Source organism: Squalius cephalus (assembly GCF_949319135.1).
Source record: "Squalius cephalus genome assembly, chromosome: 23".
Taxonomy (NCBI): domain Eukaryota; kingdom Metazoa; phylum Chordata; class Actinopteri; order Cypriniformes; family Leuciscidae; genus Squalius; species Squalius cephalus.
Window position 1 is genome coordinate 10,340,593 of NC_137144.1, and position 23,388 is coordinate 10,363,980.

The 23,388-nt window shown below is 35.7% G+C and overlaps 1 protein-coding gene and 1 long non-coding RNA gene across 4 annotated transcripts in view; one reads left to right on the plus strand and one right to left on the minus strand.

Moving 5' to 3' along the window:
- abcc8 (ATP-binding cassette, sub-family C (CFTR/MRP), member 8) overlaps positions 1-23,388 on the minus strand; it is a 73,250-nt gene that overhangs the window by 20,614 nt on the left and 29,248 nt on the right. For 2 of the 3 annotated variants that reach the window (XM_079859954.1, XM_079859956.1), the window contains 14 exons: positions 20,384-20,424; positions 20,157-20,302; positions 18,221-18,326; positions 17,403-17,519; positions 17,224-17,296; positions 16,661-16,766; positions 12,072-12,104; positions 9,141-9,173; positions 6,921-7,019; positions 3,372-3,456; positions 2,855-2,935; positions 2,641-2,778; positions 900-1,025; positions 113-209 (listed from right to left, as the gene is read on the minus strand). In XM_079859954.1, the coding sequence (XP_079716080.1) occupies positions 113-209; positions 900-1,025; positions 2,641-2,778; positions 2,855-2,935; positions 3,372-3,456; positions 6,921-7,019; positions 9,141-9,173; positions 12,072-12,104; positions 16,661-16,766; positions 17,224-17,296; positions 17,403-17,519; positions 18,221-18,326; positions 20,157-20,302; positions 20,384-20,424 (1,281 nt within the window). The remainder of the gene's footprint in view (positions 1-112; positions 210-899; positions 1,026-2,640; positions 2,779-2,854; positions 2,936-3,371; positions 3,457-6,920; positions 7,020-9,140; positions 9,174-12,071; positions 12,105-16,660; positions 16,767-17,223; positions 17,297-17,402; positions 17,520-18,220; positions 18,327-20,156; positions 20,303-20,383; positions 20,425-23,388) is intronic. The other variant, XM_079859955.1, reaches the window with a different exon arrangement.
- Positions 10,408-22,422, plus strand: LOC307151807. The gene is made up of 3 exons (XR_013819932.1): positions 10,408-10,636; positions 17,413-17,529; positions 20,145-22,422. It is a non-coding gene; the product is annotated as an uncharacterized lncRNA (long non-coding RNA).

Genomic DNA, 23,388 nt, shown 5'->3' on the forward strand with positions numbered 1-23,388 from the left:
GGTTGCAAGAAAAATAAACAAAAAATATTGTACCAGATGAGCATGTGATATAAACACTGCTAAAACATATATTAGTGTATTAGTGTTTTGCTACATGTTTATCTAATCTTACCTTCTACTTCCTCTTCAGTTTTTATAGCCTCTCTGGAGTACATGGCTCGCCTCAAGTTTTTTCTTTCCAGCACCGTCATATTCTCATCTACTGTCTCCTGGAACACAACAGAAACATAATGCCTAAACAAATATGGAGAACAGGGTATTCTGTTTAGCATATTTGGCTAGTTACGCAGCCTAAATCAAAAGTTAACTTTATTCTTTTCCAATTAATTCCCTGAGTATTTGGGTCTCTTAAAAAAGGACACTGGATAACAGTGACCTGTTCTGCAAGAACATCCTCCTGCAAATGTTGACAGATCTAAGTCTATATGGAACGGGTCATCTGAGAATATCTCCTGATAGTTTGGACCAAATACTGCATGATATATCATGTGAAAGAAGAACTGGAAGGGGCCCAACACAGTTCCTTTAGGTACTTCATTGCTGTTTGATCTTTAACACACAGTTGTGTAGATCAAATGTATTTTTGGACACGTAAAGACATTTTAGACAGTTATTTGACAGTTGTGTTGGCCACTAGATGGCATATAAACACTTGTTCAGAGACTTGAGTTTATAACAGTCACTTTTTTGTCTAAGTCTAAGTCCCACTTAGTGTATCCACCGTGTCATGTCTTCTTGATTGCCAAGCTGTTTTTTTAGTATAAACCTAGAGATTGGTTTTCAATTCAAACAAATGTCAACAAAAAGGTCAAGTGAGTATTTGGCTTCACAAAGCTAAACAAATGAACTTGCCCTTTAAATCGCTTCTTCTAGTATCTCATTATTTTTTTGCAGACTACCTTCTCAAATTCTTTGTCTTGTCTGTGCATCAGGCTCTTCCACTGCTCAAAGAGCTCAGGCTGAGAGTTTTGGATGTCCTTCAACGTTCCTTCTGCTTGTATGCTGCCGTCTTTCATCGCAATTATCTACAAATAAACAACAAACATTCAATTATTACTTCATTCTCCTGACAAGCCCCTGACACCACATAAAAAAAGAAGGTTTACGTTTTGAATGTCCCATGAGAAGTAAAGCCAATATTTAAAGGCAAGCCTGTCCCTTTCTATCTGTCAGCTATGTCTAAATAACAGGGAGTTTAAAAACTCTTGACTGCTGGTGGTTTATTGAGTGCCAGGAGGAGGAACACTTTAACAAAGCAATTCATCACCCAGAGCCAGGGTCAGAGAGACAAGGGGCCTCATTCATTTCTAATAAAAACAAGGTTTAGGATGACATCAAATTGGCTTGAGAACTGTAAAAATTTCATGAGTTTCATGAAAATGCACAGTGCCTGTAAGCTTTCTCTGGTTAGGTATATATTCTCTTAAGTCTCAATATCCAAAATGTACCTTCTAAAGTAAATTTATCTTGTATTAAGGATGTTTTGCTGGAAACAAAAGCAAAACAATGGAAATGAATAGGGCACATTTGTAATCATTAAATAACCCACTGTTTCAAAAGAATGATCACAAGATTTTATTTTAAATCCTACAAAAATTCAGCCATTTTTTGTGGTAATCAACATTATGCCACAAATGTCCATTTAGCTAAACTTGTACCGAAACTGCAATTTTCCTTTAAAAAAAAAAAAAAATGTTTTCAGTTAAATAAATAATTGCAAAAGTCAATCACAGTGCTTTCATTCTAAAAAAAAAAAAATGCATTAATTGAATCATGTTCCTTTCAATAAAAAGATGTAGTACATTTTTAAAATATCTAGTTACTTTTATTCAAATTAACGCTAAAATGTAATGTTACTTTTTTTAAAGTATTGTTTCCGCCCACTGCTACTGAGGAGGTGTTTGATGCATTGGAAGAAGTATTTCAGAGACTGAGTAGTGCATTTGTGCTTGTGTTGAATATTATAAGGTATCGTTTCCCCCCCTCAAACCAGTGTCTGAATGTGGAACATTTCTTGTCTGTGAAAAACAATATCAGGATAGGTAAAAGAAGATAATTATTTGCTTATTCTAAACCTGGAGTGACCTTATTTTGATTGAATGGCTTTGGTTTGGTCAGCAGTTTGATTCTACAAACAGTGGCCAAATGGGGATTTAATTTGATTTTTTTTTCTTTCTGCAGACCAGATGGTCTATTTTGCTCAATTCAATGTATAATGAATTGTTTCAGTAGGATTTGCAGTTGAAAACGTGACAGAAACTAAATTAATTAATCAATCCTTTACAACAGACTCTTGCATTGGACTATAAATAAAATACGTTAAGAGGGTCCTCTGAAATAATTTCTATAGGTTCAGCGGGTAGATGGCAGATGATGAATGAAGGTGAATAATTCATAAGTATAACTCAAGCTTTGTGAGATTTGACTTTTAAATTAGGCTTCGACATCTCAGAGCTCACCCATTCAATAATGTCTTTGCATTTTCACTCTTCTTTTTCCAAAAAAAAACAGAGAAGAGTCAGAGGTCAAGGTCTGCTGTTCTGCCTAAGAGCATTTTTAAACCAGATCTACCCATCAAAAGTATGACCAACTGTTTAATAGGGGAAGAAGTTTGTATAAGTGCATTTGCATATGAAGTACCCAGTCTGCGTGAGGGAGATACTGCAGTTTGTGTGTCACGAGCACCACCGTTCTCTTCTCCTCTCTCAGTAGTTTAAGAATACCCTCCTGCATCAGATGATCACTCAGGTGAATATCCAGTGCTGAGAAAGGATCATCCTATGATAAAAAAAAATAAAAAAATGAATTGAAGTCTCACTTCTTACTTTTTGTGTGTAGATGGTTCTCAACTTACCAAAAACACCACATTGGTGGTTTGATAAAGAGCTCGAGCCACACTGATTCGCTGCCTCTGGCCTCCAGAAAGAATAATGCCCTGGAAAGAAGAACGAATAGGAAGAGGAAAGTTAACAGCAAGGCTGTACTGATTAAAATCCTCAAAAAGTAGGAGGAAGGTAGTAGAAATTGTTAAGGTAACCATTACACAAACAAATGGCATGTGGATTGATCATGTTGACTTGGCCGACACTCTTTAAATGAGGCTTTTAGTTACAACCTGAAAGCCATTTACAACATCAAGCTGCCTTAAATGTGACCTGAGCTAAAAACCTGAATGAGCGAGAGTGAACAACGAGGCAGCGGTCTTTTAACGGCTACCTAGCTACTAAATCACGAGAATGTCTCAAACTAAATATGTACGTTTATTAGTGGAATTCAATATGACACATCAACTGAAACTCAACCATATGCAGTTCATTCCAGATGGCTGGTAACGAAATGCGTCACAAGAGTCACATAGGCGGCACACTGACCCGCTCTCCGATCTCTGTCTGGTCCCCCTGAGGCAGGATGTCGATGTCCGGCTGGAGAGAACATGCTTCAATTACTGCCTTATACCTGGACACAACAAAAGATGAGACAGAAGCACAGCTGGCTAGACACTTAACACTCCGTGGTAATCTATCTTTATTACTTTTTTAAATATTGATGTTGAAATAAAATTCGTGGTTAATAATAAATTACTGATTCTCTGCATGGACTCTGTCATTGATATAATAGTGCTTAAAGCATTTGAACCGATATTAAAATTACAGACAAATGCAAAAAAAAATAAAAAAAATAAATAAATAAAAGCCACCTAAGAATGCCATTTGGGACTAGACCATAAATTTCCCTCCAAATTTCCCTCGGGTCATTTATTGAAATCTCGGTGTCCGAACAATGCGCAAGTTTTTGATAAATTGCCTGCCCACAATGTAAAAATTTACATGACACAATCACCGGCAGTCAGAACATTTGTAATGTTTAGTATATAGAAATACTAAATGGGACAGTTGACCAATGAGATTTCTTTGTGGGTGAAGATACTCAATAGACTGTCAAAATTTAGAATAAGATGATAATAGTGTAAAATTTGATAGTACATAGAGATTAGCCAATCATAACAGAGATCCTTTACATATAAAAGTCAGCATGAAATAAAAAAAACACTTTTCTAAATGCATGTTATTGATTCTGTGTAAAAGATTAGACTTTTTTTTAAATTAAAATGTCATAGCTGGATCTTCCGGTCAAACATCAGAATTCTCTCTGGTGACGTATGCCAGATTCCTCCAATCATTTAGCCTTCTTTAACCCACCCCTTTCTTACAATAGACTGCAAGGTCACATTAAGATCTGCAACCATTTTCAATGCAACACTCATCTCAAAATCCAATCAGTAACCGATGGATTGAAAAAGTCTCCACCCTACGTTTTCCTTTTGCGATAATCAGTTTCTCTCATCTTTACGTCACAATACGAAAGAAAAGTCGCTACCTCCATTTCTACAAGACTTCAAGAATGCCTGTCCACAATAATGTGAAACTGTACACAACACAATGAAAACCAAACAGTCAATTTGTGATGTTTGAGGGGCTGTTTACACCACACCGTTTTCAACACACACACAAAAAAAGTAAAACTTTCTATGCGTTTTGGCCATTCGTTTACACGACAACAGCGTTTTGGGTGCCTGAAAACGCAAACTTTTGAAAACGGGTTTCAAAGTGCAAGTTTTTGAAAATGTTCTCCGTGTAAACAATAAAAACGTGATTCTCTGAAGACGATGACGTCATGCACATGCGTATCACGTGTTCAATCTATAGTGTTTCATCGCCATCTAATGGCCTGGCAGCAGAATACAAGGTTTTTAGTCGTTTTTACTAATCCGTTTAAATAGGTATCGTTTTGACAATCTGTACGAGGAAAACTCAAAGGAGAAACGTCTCAGTTTTAAGCATATCGTTGTCGTGTAAAATTACCCTAATTTACAGCAGTATTATATGGGACTGTCGACTAATTAGATTTCTTTGTGGGCGGAGCTACCCAATAGACTGGCAAAATATCCTTTAGCTCAACGTGATCGCAGTTAGTTAGGACCATAGACTGTAAAAAAAGATGGACGACGCCCCTTCGCTCTCTTCCATTGATGAAAACTGAAGCCGCCAGTGTCCCGATATGGCGCTGACATATTGGGAACTTGAGTCTGCGCAGTAGCGATCTCGGGACCAGACCTGCGCAGTCGTGAGCAGGAACTAAAGCCGCGAAATCAACGCTCCGCCCTCACTCTCGTCGGGAGAGTGGATTCTGCACACTTTTTTGAAAATTGATTGCAGTACGACAAGAGGCTTATTAAAATAAAGTAAATACAATCTCCTCAGTCCTCCGAAGATCCCGAAAAAAATGTCCGTTGGTGCTTCAGTGACTACTTCGCTCAGAGAACCTGTCAATCACAGCTGTCAATCATAACGTTACACCACCGCATCGCGTAACTAACTAAAACCCAACTTATTTTTGAAACAGACACTTGAACTTACATCAGCATGATAAAAACGACAGCAAATGAAAGAAACCACCTTTGGAAAAAAGATATTTGAAGTGTAATTTAATTGTTTAGTTGGTCTCACGTCCCGTTGAATAACACGGGGAGGAGGGGCTTATGACCTATACTAGGACCAGTCACCGGGGGGCGATCGAGACGTTTTGGCTTCACTTTTCAGGGCTTGTGCTTGGTAAGGACAAAACTTACAATAAAATGATTAGCCTATCATAACAGAGAACATTTACATATAAAAGTATTAAAGGTATGACAGAAACAGCCAGTTTAATTGGAAAGTGGAAAAATGGTCATGAAAAATTGAATTAGTGTAAGAAACCTTAAAGCAACACTATGGAACTTTTCCTCTGCGGTCCCCCTACAGGTTGGAAGCGGAATTGTCCATTACCTCTGTATAATCATTTAGCCTACTGTCGCATGCACGCCCACTGTTTATCCAGCACCGGCTTTGGCATGAACGATGTCCACAGACAAGGTAGAGTATGATGCATGATTTTATGAAAGTATGATGTATTGCGACATCAGAAACGAAGAAAAAACAAAATAATGACTATTATAACACTTGCCGTAAAGCAAGTCAGATTTGTAGTTTTCTTATGTCTCATTAGAACTACAGAAACACGACCCGATCTGGCAGTCTTACATAGTGTGGTTATAGCAGATAAAGGACCGCAAAGCGGAGGCATAAGTCCCTTTCACCCTGTTACGACTTGATGAACCACTGAAACGATTTTGGAAACATTATTTTAAGGTAAAAAATGTTACATAGTGTTGCTTTAACCAAAGTGTGGTTACATTAAACATTACTCGCAAAAAAATTCCTGGCAAAATACTGTATTTTTAATAGGAAGCTGCATAATCGGGAAACCTTTTCCCCACGCAGTTTTCACATTGTGTTTAATTTGTCATGCAAATTTGTGCATTGACCAACAGAATGCTGCTTATGTGTGAACAGAGCTTCATACACCACTACATTATCAACAGTTTACTTTTTCACTAGACAATTTCACTGAAATTTTGCTAATGGGACCGCGCCTCAACAATATAAGCGGACTGTAAACATAGATTGTGTCCTCGTGTACTTTGAGTACAGACACCTCAGCCAGCTGTTGAGGCTCCAGGGAAGGTGAATATACAACAGAGATCATGAGAAGCGTCGACTTACAGAGCAACACTTACTCAGGGCTACGTCTGTCTCATGACTGTTAATATTTATACTAAAATTTAAAGAGGCGAGAATGATTGCATGTCAGACGGAGAAAGAGGACGCATTTCTATTGACAAATGGACACTGGGTAATATAAACGAGACAAAAAAAGAATGGTAAACACTTGACTTTTGTACATCACCATGGCGACAGGGTGCTAGACACGGGTTAATGGGTACGGAAGGCACATTTGGCACAAATGTTGTACCCAGTCGACATATGGTGGCGTTTTTGTAATATTATTGTGTGGGCAGAAAGTACATGAAGTTCATTTACCTTTGCTTTATTAGAGGCATCTCAAAAGTGATGTTCTCCGCTAGTGTGGTGTTTAGGAGCCAGGGCTTCTGGGAAGCGTATGCCACAGCACCTCTTTTCCTGTCAGAGGGGTTGCCATAACATCAGTGATCTCCTTCACAACACCAATGTTGCTCTTAAATATAAAAGAAAGGCTTGTTCAAGCTTTTTTTTTTTTTTTTTAATCTACACTAAGAATTATAATTTAAAGGTCACCAAAAAAATTATAATTCTGTCATAATTTACCTCATGTTGTTCCAAACCCGAATGCTGTTGTTTATAAACCCATGGCATGAACTCTAGATCTCAAGTCAAGCTCAACCTGCACCATAGGCACCTTATTTATTTAGTAAATAACATCTTAAATGTCATCTTCTACTTACACAAAGCTTAAATATGGCACAAAAGTAGTAACTTTTATGGGATTTATGTTTTTTTCCCCCTTATTGCTGGTCACTATGAATTGTTGTTTGGTGTGGTGATTATTAGGTTATTTTAGTGTTATTTATATACTATTAAAGTATGTTATATTTAGTGTCAGTATTTATTAATATTTTGAATTAGCTTTTACTTTTATAATTTCATTTTAGATTTATTTTAAGTTTTAGTAATTTTGTCATGTACTTTTGTGATTTTTATATACATTTCTTGCTTTAATTTATTTTTATTTCAGTTTTCGTTAATAACAATAAAATACTGTAAAATTTGGCTTGTTAGTGCAAATTTTGTTCCAAAAAATAATAACATATTAAATGCAGAGCCCCGCACACGGCGTGCGGACATCGCCACAAATGAATTCATTCTCTCGTTTTAGTTGAATTGTGGCCACTTATTAAGAATTCTTTTCCACGACTTATTAATCCGTTCAATTTAGTAGTCATCTTCATCTTCATTGATATAGCGCTTTTAACAATGTAGATTGTTTCAAAGCAGCTTTACAGAGATAAGCGTATAATTTAAGGTAACAGAGATTGTTTTGGCTTTATAGCAGAGTTAAGTTATTTTCCATCTAAAGTTAGTTTTGATTGATTTGCTTCCGTCGCAACGATCATTTGTTATTAAATTAGGGGCCGCTAAGACGACACCATTCTCTCTACACAGACTTTAAACGCGAACCTGTGAGAAACGCTGATGGCGTTCACATGCGCATTTAGAATGGGTTCTATAGTTATGTGCGTTTGAATATACGCAGGTTTGGAATTCCCTACAAGCCAAGCCTAAACAAAGTACTTGTCTTTCCTTATAAATTTTTTAATTTTAGTAAATCGTGGCCACGTTGTACTAGTTTGTTCCCTTGTTTTGATTAAACTAAAACATGGGAACAATTTATTATTACAATGTGGCCACAAATTGTAAAACAAGAGAACTAATTAACTCTGAATTTTGCGTTTCGATCTCAACACTATCAACGTCAAAATGAATCTGCAGAAGTCAGGTCGTACAAGTAAGAGCTCTGTAAGTTATGTTCATAATTATTGTAATGTTACATGCTTTGAGACATGAGGTCATTTAACGTGAGCGATAACGTTAACGTGCGTTAATTGTGCGCGTTTGTGTATTGAAGGAGGCGTAGCTTTGTAAACACTCTGAAGGGAGGGTGGGATCTTATGCTTTCAATGCTAGCTTGCTATTGCTAGCCTCTCAGAAATTGCCTACCCTACCTTTAAAATGAGGGATAGAATTAGTGAAACGGGCTGACGTATTAGGAAGTCGAACTGTTAATTAGTGGCCATGATATACATTTTTTCCTTACATGTCAGTATATAAGTTTGGAACGACATGAGTTAAAATGATCATTTGTGAACGGTTCCTTTAAAATGTACCGTGTGCTCTAACAAACAGTTAGATGTAGTATCCATGTCCTAAGGTAAAACATGAACCTTTCTGATTGCTTCGTTTTTTGATGTTCGCATAAATATTACATACGAAGTATATAGTCTCAAGTGGCATATAGCGTGTGTGTGTGTGTGCGTGTATACAGGTTTATATTAAATTGTGGGGACCAAATGTCTCCACAAAGATAGTAAAACCTGAAATCACCTACATAAGGTAAATGTATTAATTAATATACTACTTTTTTATGTAAAAAACAGACTGTTTTCTGTAATGGGTAGATTTATGGTTAGGGAATAGAATAGTCCCGACCAACACAGTGAAACCGAGTGTGTGTGTGTGTGTGTGTGTGTGCACTTGTTTACACACCTGATATCCTCCTCTGCAGCTGCACCTGTGGGGCTAAAAAAACACAAATACATAAATACCACTTTAAGAGACTCCCCTAAAGTATCATAAAAAGACATTTACGCACACAATCATTGCCGAGCAGATCACAGTGACCTCTGCCGTACATGTCTCTCAGCACCACCGGGCTTCACATTAGACATGAAGCACTGCTGCTGATGCCATGTAATAGGAGGCTGATGAAGTGCAGTGTAATCATGTATGGGGGAATCGCAATGCAGTGCAGCTGACCCAATGAACATTTATATAGGGATGAGTACAGGGAGAAAGACAGGGCTTGTAATGTCATGTTGTCCTTGAGAACATATAGAAAGCAGAAAAATACCATGTTTTATAGGAGTATTTATATAGAGAGGTGCATAATGATATCTGAAAACGATTCAAGGCTATGTTTGAAATAGCACACTAATTTTGTGTAAAAAGTGTTATAACAAAGTGTACTGCATGAAATACTGTGAAACTGTTTTAACTGTGCTTATTGCTTAACCTTCTATTTCAAATAAAATTAATTGATCAGCAAAATCAACTCATTTTTAACAAGTCTTTTTTTTAAAATACAGTCTTACCAAAAGTTGTCATTTTTACACAAAACTGAATACAAAATTTAGTTCTAACATGAAAACCAACCCAGCAGCATTTCAATGTTTATTTACTGGTGGACCAACATCATGAATATACGGAGCCCCTAAAGGGACATGGTGGTGGGGGGAAAAAATGAGATGAAATGTTTTGCGTTCCCCCGAGAAACTTCGCGTTCACTCGCAAAACTTCTTTAAAGACAGTTTAAAATGCTTTCTATTGCATAATGCATACTGTTTCACATACATTTTTAAATCGTAAACATATACAGAGTGTATTCTGCACAGTATGCATAATGCTAGTATTCCATTCCAAACATTACCATTTTCTATTTGAGCTGTGACAAGAATGGATTGTAATTGGTTGTCAAGCTTTATTGGAAAGACTGGCCATAAAGAAGGCTTGTAGTTAGGAAATAACCCTTTTTTAATATATAAACCATGTGGTGTTTTTTGAAGTATCAAAATTTCTTTTTCATTTCAGTGAATTAAATGAAATAACAGATGTCTCATGTCCGGTAATAATACACCTTGGCTTTGTAATGTATGACATACTGAGTGCTGCCAACAGTAATAAGAGACGTCTATTCTTGGCTTGCCATTCCAGCTCAATTGCCAAGTAAAGGACAGACACCTACACACTCTCACACACCCACATTCACACACTGTGACAGCGCGTGTTGTTTTATTGATGACCAGGGGGACGCTAGCACATTTAATCACCAGCACCAACTGTCGACTTTAAAGGAAAATGCTTTTTAATAGCTATTCCCTACAGAGTTTGCGTATTTAACAGACAAACCAAATGAGTCCGCCCATTACAGTAGATAAGAGAACCATTAAAACTACAGCTGTCTCTGTTGGAGCCATGGCTTAGCGGTAAGTGTAAATGCTAACATAAAAGTGTAAAAGCTAACATGTAGCGCACATACAAGCCACACATATCCAGCTGGTGTCATTTCCCAATCTGGTTTTCTCATCATTTTCTGTCCTTGCTCCGCTTACCATATAAAAAGTGGTCAAAACAACAACCGTCTCAAAACCTAGTGAGCAGCCTGACTAGACTGACATATATTAATAGCTTGAGGTTTTGATACACAGCTATCGACTTGTTAGATTAGCTAATATGCTAACATTAGAATGAACTGAGCATTAATAGAAGGGGACATAATTATGGAAAAAATACAAGATGGAGGTACAAATTTCAATGCTTTTGCATTTTTCACGTTCCCCAAGAAACTTTCGCTGGCAAAAATGTGTTCTCGCAAAAGTTTTGCAGCCCCCAATAATTTTGCATTCATTTGCAAATCTTTTGCTTTGTTTTGTACAAAGTTCCCCCAAGACACATTACTTTTGCTTGCAAAGATGTTATATCGAACAAGAGTTTTGCGCTCCCTAAGATTTGTGCATTTGCTTGCAAAAATTTGTGTTCTCTCTCAAAAGTTGTGAATTCCCCAAGAAACGTCTTGGTTACGTAATCCTCATTCCCTGAGACGTAATTTGAACGTGACCGACTGAAAGGGAACTTTGTATTTACTCACAAAAAATTGTTCTCTTGCAAAATATTTGCATTCCCCGAGAAACTTTGCATTATTTTGAAAAACTTTTGCTTGTTTTGTAAAAGTTCTGCGTTCCCACAAGAAACATTGCTTTCGCTCGCAAAAATGTGTGTTCTCACGCAAAATTGTTGCATTCCCCAATAAACTTTGCATTAATTTGCAAAACTTTTGCATTGTTTTGTTCATTCCCCCCAAAAAAACACTGATTTCGCTCGCAAATGCACTGAAATATAGTTCTTCCTCCCACCTTATATTTTTTTCATCATCAGTTTTGCATTCACTCACAAAAAACCAACAACGTTTCTCCAGGGATCGCAAAACTTTTGAAGAGAGCACCATGTTTCTCTAGCAGCACAAAAGTTTTGCGTGCAAAAGCATTGAAATGCAATTTTTCCTTCCATATAATTTTTGTCCCAACACCATGTCCCTTTAAGAGCTCCGTAAATTCAGCTGCACATGCAGACAATCATTTTCAGTCATTTTTATATATGCAGCAAGGCAGTATTCCTAACCTATTTGGAACCTCATAAGTGAATAAACCTCAAAGTAACTGAGGAAGTACAGAGAACAGAAGAGCAAAGCCGAGGGATTTTGCCAAGCCAACAAACCACAGAGAAAAGGATCAGCGCTGCACAGCATGACGGGACACATCCACACACCCTCATCGTGTGTACACAGTAATTAACGGGCACTCTGTGGGATGGGATAAATGGTTGTGCTTGTGTTTTGCAGCTTTGTAATGAAACAGAACCTACCTTTCACTTCCATCTCCATCCAGAGTGGGCAGTCTGCAAAATAATACACAGAAAATTTATAACTAAAGGAAGAGAAATGAACATGACAAAGATGGTGATGTGAATAGATTGTGATAAACTGTGCTGAAAAATAATCACTTAAAAAAACAGTCAAGGACTGTGAACATGAAATCAGAGCTAAAATCAGTAATAAATCATTTATCTTATGATTTAATTGCTATTTTACATTTCTAAGAGATTCCAGTGAATGATAAACATGGCGTATTAATATTGCAAGGATTCTGAAAGGCAAGATACAATGGCGTGCAAAATAAAATCCGTAAAGTGCCACTGCTATAGCTCTGTGGTTAAACAAACAAAACAAATGTCCTTGAAAAGTCAACAGTAATATAAATAAGAGCTTTTCTGCTTCCTGAAGGCATCCGCTGCATTTGTAGCTCTTATGCTCTGTCCTTTCAAAACTGGAAAAAAGAAAAAGAAAGAAAGAAAATACTAAGGCACATTTAAAGCCATAATATAGAGTACTCTTTAATGTTTTCCCATGTTGGCTTTGTAGTTAATCTAGGACTCAACATGTCAATTTAAGAGGCTGAAGTCTTACTGCAACGTGTTTTGAATATTTTCACCTTCTTTATATCTTCTTAGTCATTGTTTTAATGCTAATGTATTGTAAACTGTCAATCCACATGATGGACAACTGAAGAAAGCAGATGACGTACGCGGGTCCAGGAAAGTGATTTTTTACACACCATACTGAGATGTAATTAGCCACTGTGTGGCAATATATAATTACTGAAATTTTTTAAATCATGACATAGGATTTGTAGAGGTGCCAAACGGTGCCAGTCCAAGACTTCTGGGGGCCCTAAGTAAAACTTTCAAGGGGCTCCTGTCAGTGCATTCATAAAACCCCCCAAATGACCCCCGACCCCTTCATCTGTTTTTTTTTTTTTTTTTTAAGAGTAGTTTCACTTTCAACTGTCAATATCATAATTTTACAAACTTTAATAATACAGAAAATTATAGAACCTTGAATTATTTATGAAAAAAAAATCGTATTTTTTTATATTTAAATATTGCATTAAATATTAAACATTATATAATCGTGTTTACGAAAAAAAATCGGGAAAAAATGTAATTAAAAAGAAATTTGCTTGTTGATTTACTTCTAAAATAATGATCACTACATTGTGTCACAGACTTGTGTATAGGACATGTTGACATTTATAGCTGTTTTAAAGTCATTATTTGTGCAGATAACAGTTGTTTGATAAATGATCGAGATAAAAAGAGATGTTGATACTCTTGTGGCCTTGTTTATGAGAAACAAGCTTAAACAATACAGAAAATTCTGCAATCGTGTGTTCTTTAGCTGTTAAAAAAACATAATTATTAGCGTGTAGAGTAATCTGTCTGTGATCTCTTTAATACAAAGCAAAATAGTTTACTAAAAATACAAATAAAAACAGTAAATATTTACAGACAACAAATGTCAGCGATCAAAGACTATTTAGCTTATCTATTACTTTCCGCGAAGTCTTATTTCTGATGTTTAGGACATGACATGTTGAGATTAGAAGCTTTGAGAGTAATTTATGTGGACATTTGTGTGATAAACGATTCAGATAAAAGAGAGCTTTTCTTGTCACAGCGCCTGTTAGTCTCTGATCATCAGCCAAAAGATGTCGAACCCAACATGAACATTAACACGTAAAAACCATTTCCTTTAGACAACAATTAGACAACACCCAGTCAACGCAGTCATTTTACTGTTTGTATAAACATGGGCTTTTCAAGACTCGAAGAGTTGACGACTGTTCAAGGAGATATTTTGTGCCTTAAGGCTTTGTAGTCTATCTTTAGAAAACATAAGCTTCACCCTCAGCTAGCCTAGCCATACTGGGCACACGTACCATGTAAACCATTTGAATATCGGAGATGATTCTCATAGCGTTCTCAAATATCGCACGTGGATAATTAATCTTATTTGTCATTGTGCATGTAGAAAAATGCTTGGCCAATGCATTGTGTACTCATTAACAAGCCTCGGTACTCAAGGGGCTCTAGAGTTCCTTTCAAATGTCTTTGCCATTACAATAGATGTCATTATTTAGGTTTAACTCATTTAAAGAGTACTTGTTTGGGGTCAAAGGGGCAACCTTTCACTGACGGACCCCTTTCATTTCACTGACTGCTTCTATCCTATTGATGCATCTATTCTACAGGGTTATTTATATTTCATATTTTAATCTAAAATACTTTAAGTGGTTCCACGTTGTCTGTCTAATCCCATTGTTATCTTAAGTAGGCCCTTTGATTTGGGCTCAATTACTTGGTTGTTGCCAGGGAGGACTGGCACTTGAACAAACGCCCATCTGTGTTGTGCTTGACCCAGGATGTGTCTCATAAAAGGGTGTGCGAACATCAAAACACAAGCCCCAAATCAACATTGTAATCATGAATAGCCTGTAGGACAGCACAGGCTAAAGAACAGGTGACTCGTTTGTGAAGAGGGCTTGATATGGTGGTGGATGGGTACATCGCAGCCTCTGTTTGACCCAAGGTCAGGTGTGTGACGCATTTCTGGCGCTCTAATGTTAATGTATTTCTGAAATGGCCTTGTTACCCTTGATCTACTGGCATTTGAGGCATTGTAGGATGCAGTAACATATTTTGGCCTTTTTTTTCAGTGACCTTTGATTCAAGACCTTTTTAAGGTGATCCGGGATTGTTTCACTGGGATCACAGTGGTGAAAAGTGCAGCTTGTGTGTGATTGGCCAGTTGCATCAATGTTTGATACTTAGGGTCATGTGATGCATCTGTATAAGCTTAAAGTTCAGAGGTCGGATTCACCAAGTTCTTGCACTGCTTAAAATGTAACAGAAACAATCTTAAGAATGTAATTCTTTAAAACTACTCTTTTATAATTTAACTAACTTTTATACTTTGCATTCCCCAAAAGAGTTCCTAAGAATGGTATTAAAATGTAAGTAGTATTTAAATCCTGTAAATAATCTCTCGACGCAAGGCTAGCCTCACACTTAAATCCCAAAAGGTAAGATGTTGCTAGATGTATAGATTATATACATCAACAATACTAGATGAAAAACTTAAAATAGTTCTAAAATGACAAACTAAAATAAAAATAAAGCTAAATAGAAATACATAAAACTTAAAATAAAATTATTAAAAAAAAAAAATGTAAAAAAAAAAAAAAACTAATTAACAAATAATAACAATGATAAAAAGGTTTATAAGAGATCTCCTAAGAACCTTTTTTTTAAAGAATTGTTTTTCTTAAGATTGTTTATTATTATTATTATTATTATTATTATTATTAATAAATTAGGCCCCTTTTTGAATCTTATTTCCAAAAAATGCTCCTTTTTTCTTGCCTGGCTAGGAAGTTTTGAATTCTATAAGAGCTTGTTTTCATAGTACATTGTCAAAATGTCAAGGAAATGTGATTCTTCATGATGACTCGCATAAATCATCACACCCAAAATTGATTCTTTGTGGGTCCACTGATCCCGATAAAAATTTTGGCTCTCAAAATTGGGAATCAATACCAGCGGCAGTCCAATTTTTCCTTTCTCTCTTTCTGTGTCTTACAAAAGCCTGGAACTGAACAGCCACATGAGTTCAGATCTTCTTTGAAAAGTTAACAAGAGCTGGTAGCACGATAGAAAACTTTTATATTACCTAGAGATTGAGGATAATAGAGTTATATAAGCGTACAAAACAGAACTGCACTAAACAGACCCTTATCAAAAAAATTTCTTTATATAAGAACGACTCCAGGAATTACCAATCCCCAAAACATCCACAGCACCATTAAAGCAATTTCAAGCTGTAAATGAAAGGCATTACTCATTACATTGTATTCTCAGCACACAGTGCTCTCCGTGTGCGCACTGACTCAAAGAGCTCTCATCGCAAATGGGATTCCATCCAGTGAACACACCAATCACTTCAACCAGGGGAAGGAAATTAGGGTGACCAGTTCGGTCATCGATTAGAGCTTTTCAATTCCCATCTTTTATTCAATCTGCCACATCCCAACCCAATGTTAAACCAGGAAAGACACAGGGGAAGGAAATAAACCTTAGTGATAATTATATTGTGACACTCGGGGTCCTATCATACACTCGGCACAATGCAGCCTGACGCAGTTATCATTTTCACGTCCTGCGCCACGTTGTTTAAATAGCAAATGCATTAAAATTGTGTTGTTAATTTAAATAAAGCTAAACTAAAATAAAATCTAAACACTAGATGAAAAACTTAAAATAGTTCTAAAATGACAAACTAAAATAAAAATAAAGAAATAGAAATACATAAAAATATAAAAAAACTAATTAAATAATAATAATGATAAAAAGGTTCATAAGAGATCTCCTAAGAACCTTTTTTTTTTAAGAATTTTTTAGTATACATTAAGCAAATGCATATGTTTCTCTGTGTCATTGTACTTGCGGTGTGGACTTCTCTATTATCATAGAATTAGAATGATTATTACAACTTTATAGTTATCTTTATAGGTATCGTCCTTGGTGTGAATGGGCCTTTAGTCTCCAGAAGTTCTCACCTGTTCCATTTAACTGTGCCAGAGATCTTCTGCATCTCGCCGAGCGCAGCCAGCAGCAGGGATGATTTCCCACAACCCACCTGGCCCACTATCATAGTTAACTGGCCTGCAGAGAGAATGAATCAAGAATCAAGAAACATGGATTTCATGGAGCAACAAAACACATCTGTGTGTCAAACTGAAACTGAAGATTATGTGGTGAAGGGGATAGTTTTACACACAAAAAAAATGGTTTAAATTTCATTCGTTTCCACACAAAAAAGTATCACTTGGCTTTAGAAACCTTGGAATATATTGTATATTGTAGTCATATGGACTACTTTTATGATACTTCATGTCCTTTTGGAGCTTAAGCAATCATCAATTTTTTTCTTGTAAAAGAGCCGCCTGCACATTATTCAAAATGTCTTCTATAATGTTCCATATGAGTTTAGAATGTCGAATTTTCAGTAGATTCAGTAGAGTTAGTAGATCAGGTGATAGCACAAGCCAGATTCGAAGCCACACGAGTGTCATGGCTCAACATTGTCAGCACATGTAGATTTATTTTTGACAGGACTTACCAAAAGGAATCTTAATATCCACATTGGACAACGTTGCGGTTCCATCAGTCCAGCTGAAATATCCACTTGTTATCTAGAATGGACGTAATGGAGACTGACAGTTATTCCTATTCTCAAAGGGCTCTTCACAGTTGAAATTCTTGTTTACTGCCCGAGTGCAGAAATAACCCATCTCTCACCTTGATGCAGGTATCTTCATCCTCCACAGCCAGCGGCTCGTCCTCTTGCTCGCTCTGAAGGGCAAAGCTGTTCCAGTCCTCTCTGACTGGGTGCTTACGGTTCACCACCTTCAGAGGCTTTACAGAGGTGAGAAAAACAACACATCTAATAAGGCTCAGCATGAACATCCTCTTCAACACTGATAACCTCTCCAGGCCTACCAGGATTGTGATATTACAAACATAAATAATGTATAGTCAGTCATATGGCTGGATTACTGAAAGCGTGGCAGCATAAGCTTCAAGGCCTATTCATAACAAGAAAAATAGTTTACTTTCAATCAAAATAATGGATTTCTATGCATCTATCTATGGATCCATCCATCCATCCATCCATCCATCTATGGATCTATCTATCCAACTATCCATCTATCTATGGATCTATCTATCTATCTATCTATCTATCTATCTATCTATCTATCTATCTATCTATCTATCTATCTATCTATCTATCTATCTATCTATCTATCTATCTATCTATCTATCTATCTATCTATCTATGGATCTGTCTATGGATCTATCTACCTACCTATTTATCTATTCATTTTAATTTATTTATTAAATAAAAACATACATTTATTTATTGGTAAATATTTTATTTAATTACAAATAATTTAATTTATTATTTATTTAATAATCATTTATTTATATTATTCACATCAAGAATGCAACAAATTTCAGTCACATTTTCATTAACCAAACCAACCAACTAATCTTTATCTATTTATTACACAAGCTTTTGTATCATGGTGCTTTTATGGTGAACTGCCTTGACTTACCAGGGCTTGATACTTGTGATTGGTTGAATTGAGTAGGATAGTTGCTCTGGGCTCCTGTTCACTTCCAATCTCATCACAGGAGAAAAACTCGCTGAGCTTCTGAACACTGGCCAAAAGAAAACAATACAGTCACATCAACTGTCAAAATTCTTGTTTGGCAATTATTTGTTCACATATTAAGAAATAAGTGACATTCTGAGATGACTATCACCCTTCCTAGAAAATAACCCTTCCAAAGCGTATACTTCTGTTTAACTAACAGTTCTATTTACTAAAAGGGAATCATTTTTTTTTGTGAGAAAATCTGCACTGCCTACTGTGTGCCAGTCAATTCCACTCTGAAATATTATCACCACGATCCAACATGCAGGAAATAAATCCTGAGACTTGGAGACCTCAGACAGATGCATTTCATTTTCTAGACTAGAATGTATTGTTGCAAGTAGATAAAGTAGAAAAGAAATTGGAAACAGCTGATGCGCTATCGTAAAAAAAATGTTGTTCACTAGCGGGCAGTCATTTTCCCTCTGGTGCCAAGCCATATATTGAGACCGGTGGCACATATGGCCTATTTATCCAGACAGCACTGATTTATGATTTGTACACTAAATATACAGCTTGCACTCTCTAACATATGTTCCACATCATTGGGTTGATGAAATTGAAACTGAGGCACACAGACAGACACACATTTCCATCTTCAAAGGAGAGTCTATCGGCGATGAGAAAGGAAAACGCACACAGCGCACGGCCGATCTGAAGTGATTTACACACATTGACACCAGAATCACACAGAAACGATTCATTATATCCCTGGGTGGTTAATTAAAACCTGTAAAACCTGAACCTATGTCATGGGCTGTATATCAGATTTGCTATCGCACAACACCGCACAGAAATTAAGCAGTAAATTGTACTATAATTGGTTCAGCAGAAAGAGTCTGTTATAAAAAAGGGGAATATAAATAATAATTTGAATGTTAAACCCTATAAAGCCTACTTGACACACACATTTCTAAGGCTTCTAAATGATCAACATGATCAAAACTGCTCAAAAACCTGGTGTACACAATCTAATGCATGCCTTCTGTTATCTGACTGATATATAGTTTATCATTTTTTAGCAAGTAAAAGGCCTATTAGCATAATTTGCTAAAACTTATGGTTCATGTGTCTTTTTGCTGTGAAATCTTTACCGATTTTTATCAAGTAAACATAAGAATAAATGTCAAATTGTTAGTAATATTTCAAGATGAAGCAACTTAGGTTTACTTGATTATCCATACACAATTTTAAAATAATAATAATGGTGAAATATGAGTATCAAATATGATACATACGATTTTTGAGGAATGTTTATTTGTTCATCTCATCATTGTATTGTATTATTCTAAATGTTTTGAAACTACAGAGATTTGATCATAAAACTAAGCATTTAAATATCATCCTACTAAGACATATAGTATTGTTATTGGGAGATATAGAGTGACAACTGATATTTATATGCATTTTATGCAAGTAATCTGTATACTGTTTTAAAGATCTCATTGATTTACATGACAAGCTATAAGAATTTCAGCCACATAGATATCAGAGACAGCACCAAATTGCATATTTTAATAAAATTGAGGTGTTTTTTCCTCCTCGAGAGTGAGCTGGCTACGTATTCTCACTATACCATACTTTATAAATCATAAAAGCCTGATGTATCAAATATGATACTCAACAACTGGAAAAAAAACACATATGCAAACCTTTTTTTTATGTTGTCAATAAACGGTTAAATTTTTTTTTTAACTATTATTTAAAAAAAATCTAAAGAGTTTACAGGATTAAAGGATCTTTTTTCAAAACCTACTGTGGCGGCTTTTAATTTAATTTTCATGTAATTTTACATTTTATTTATCTCACCCTGTATCAATAGCGTGCAACTGACCTGACCAGGGCTTTGACGGTGGAGCGCACCACACTGGACAGCAGGAAGAGAGGAGTGACCAGGATATGGAAGAGCGAGAGGGAGGCGAAGGCCACGGCGGGGGACAGGTCCGCATCATCCGACAGATGCACATGAGCCACGAACGTCTGAAACAAGCGGGATCTTTTCATCTGCCGTGTTTACACTTTCAATATGAACAGATATCAGACTGAATGCTGTATACTTACAACGAGAACCGCTGCAATGGGAATAGCAGTGTTCATAAATACTGTGAAGACAAACAAAAAACACTGTTGCTCATTCATTTGCAAAAAAAAAAGATGCAGATAGGTATACAAATGTCAGTGAACACACTGATCTGTCTATCTTCGCCTTTTTCTATCCATGTGCTGTAACTTGATTTACTAGTACCTAGTAATTTCCCGGTAGAATATAGATTGAGTCAGATACATCTATGTAGTAAAGACATATTGAGATGTACAGTACATAATTTCTCCAGCGCCCAGGTGAGCATGCGATTTCAATAAAGAACATACGAACATTGACAATGATCTATCAGTGTTGTAGCTGAGATACATGGCTCGCCAGACACCCGTAAGCATGATTTATTTCTCCATTATCTTGGACCCAAAGCTCAGAGGATTTTCTACACTTGATCAGCTCATGCATCTGCTCTTACAGCTCTGATAGCTAAATTACATGTTAATTGTTACATGACATTAACGGCCAGATTTACTAACAAAAAACCCTCTTTTGGCGTTAAAAAACTACTGTCAGGATTTACTAAAAATTAGCGCTGAAAAGGCGTAGATGGTTATTTTTGCGGCTGAGTTTATTGCATATGCATTTGTAGGAGTTTCCCTTTCAGACACAAAATGTATGGTAGGAGAGTATTTCACTGAATCACGCAAGGTGATTTACTAAGGTTTGCGCTCGTCTTTTACTGGTATTTGCACCATTATTTACCACCCCTGTCTTAAACCAGACGCTAATTTGAGCTGCTCCTGGTAGATTGCGTTGGTCATTATGGAAATGATCCAGCTGCGTCAGTAGATCACGCGAACAACCTTCTACTCGCATGTTTTGGAACTGCGCTCACACACTAATTTGCCCTGTTTAGTAAATCTGGCCCTACATGTCATTGATAAATAAACCGCACAATAATATATATATAGTTTCTGTATCTGTAAAATATATATAGTATCATTTATGCTACATAAATGTTGGAGATCAACTTTGGTGATCTCATGCTGTCAGATTGAAATGTGCATTATGTCCATGTATAATTTCTGAGTGAGTCCTGAACACAGAATCATGCCCGAATTCCAGCTTCCAACCTACATGGTGAAAAGTGCAATTCCATTAATGCTCTTGCTCTTCTAAACAGCTTGAGATGGAAGTGTCACAGTTGAGTGAATCCTACATTTGGCTTCATACAAAAAGTGCACATTCAAGCTGCTGATTACTGAGGGATATTTTAAGTATTTGCTAGCTGGCTGCTGACATAATTGAATCAATCTTGATAATTAATTAACAAAATTGGTCGAAAGTAAATGAACAAATACCAGAATCTGATTAGGTAATTGCAATTAAGTAATTGCTGATCAGTAAGTGCTACTTGCTGCAAACACATTACTTTGAGGAACCGATATGACTCAGAGGTTTAAGCATGTTTCCCGCTATTGTTCTCACAAATTTACACCTTCACTTTCCATTAAATTAGACTTGACTGCATTCATAACTCATGAATGTCTGTTCAGGTCTTAATTAGTACCCTATGGACTATCTTAAATCCCTACAATCCCTCAGAGCTGACAACTATAAGTCTCAAAGGTATATCATGTCATACTGCACAATGACGTGTTGACACATTCCTGCACCGGCCCACATTGATTCAGGCCCACATTGATTCAGGCCCACATTGATTCAGCACCACGTACTATTCTTTGAGATGCTTCAGATTCAGCTACACGTGATTTTGACCCAGTTTCATCCAGATATTACTGAAATAGTTGTGTCTTTCGGCTCTAGGACTCTGACAGCTACTGAAAGCTCTTTTTCACTTCTTATACTGTACATGTTTAAATACATACCACTCAAAAGAAGTCTCTTATGTTTACCAAGCCTGCATTTATTTAAAAACAGTAATATTGCAAAATGTTATTACAATTTAAAATAACTGTTTTCTATTGAATATATTTTTATTAGGCCTGTGAAAAGATTAATCACGATTAATCGCATCCAAAATAAAAGTTTGTGTTTACATAATATATGTGTTTGTACTTGGTATAATTATTTTGTATATATAAATACACACACATGCATGTATATATTTAAGAAATATTTGCATACATATACTGTATATATTTATATATAATTTATATTATATATATTATATATAAATAACACAGTTTTTCTTAAATATATACATGCATGTGTGTGTATTTATATATACAAATTTAATTATACACAGTACAAACACATATATTATTTAAACACAAACTTTTATTTTGGATGCGATTAATCGCGATTAATCTTTTCACAGCCCTAATTTTTTTTTTTTTTTTTACTGTAACTCCAACAATATTCATCCAGAACAATTGAAACGAGTGAGTGAGGGAACGAGGGTTTGTGTGTCAACTAACTGTCGGAGAGATTAGAGAGCGAAAAAACGCAGCTGGTATTGTGTATTCTGCGGAAGAGTTTCTCTATCTATTTTCTATTCTCTATTTCTGTATTCTCTAATCTATCTATCCATCTATCTATCTAATATATATATATATATATATATATATATATATATATATATATATATATATATATATATATATATATATATATATATATCTTTTTTAATTTATTTTTTAATATTATATTATATTATATTATATTAAATTATATTATATTATATTATATTAATTTATTTTTTAATATTATATTATATTATATTATATTATATTATATACACACACCACAATCATCAAAAATATAGAAAATAACACAAAGTGAAAATAAAAGTGGTATTTTGGGTCAAGGTTACAAAAGCTACATTTACTATGGTAAATACACAAGTCTAACATTAACTTTTAATAAAATATATTGACACTGATCTTGATTAAAATAAACATGCAAATCCTTTCCAGTTAATACACGATGTACCACTAATGTAATTTATTGGTATAGGACTGGTATAGGACAAAACAATGGCACTATATTTTAAGATAAAGATAGT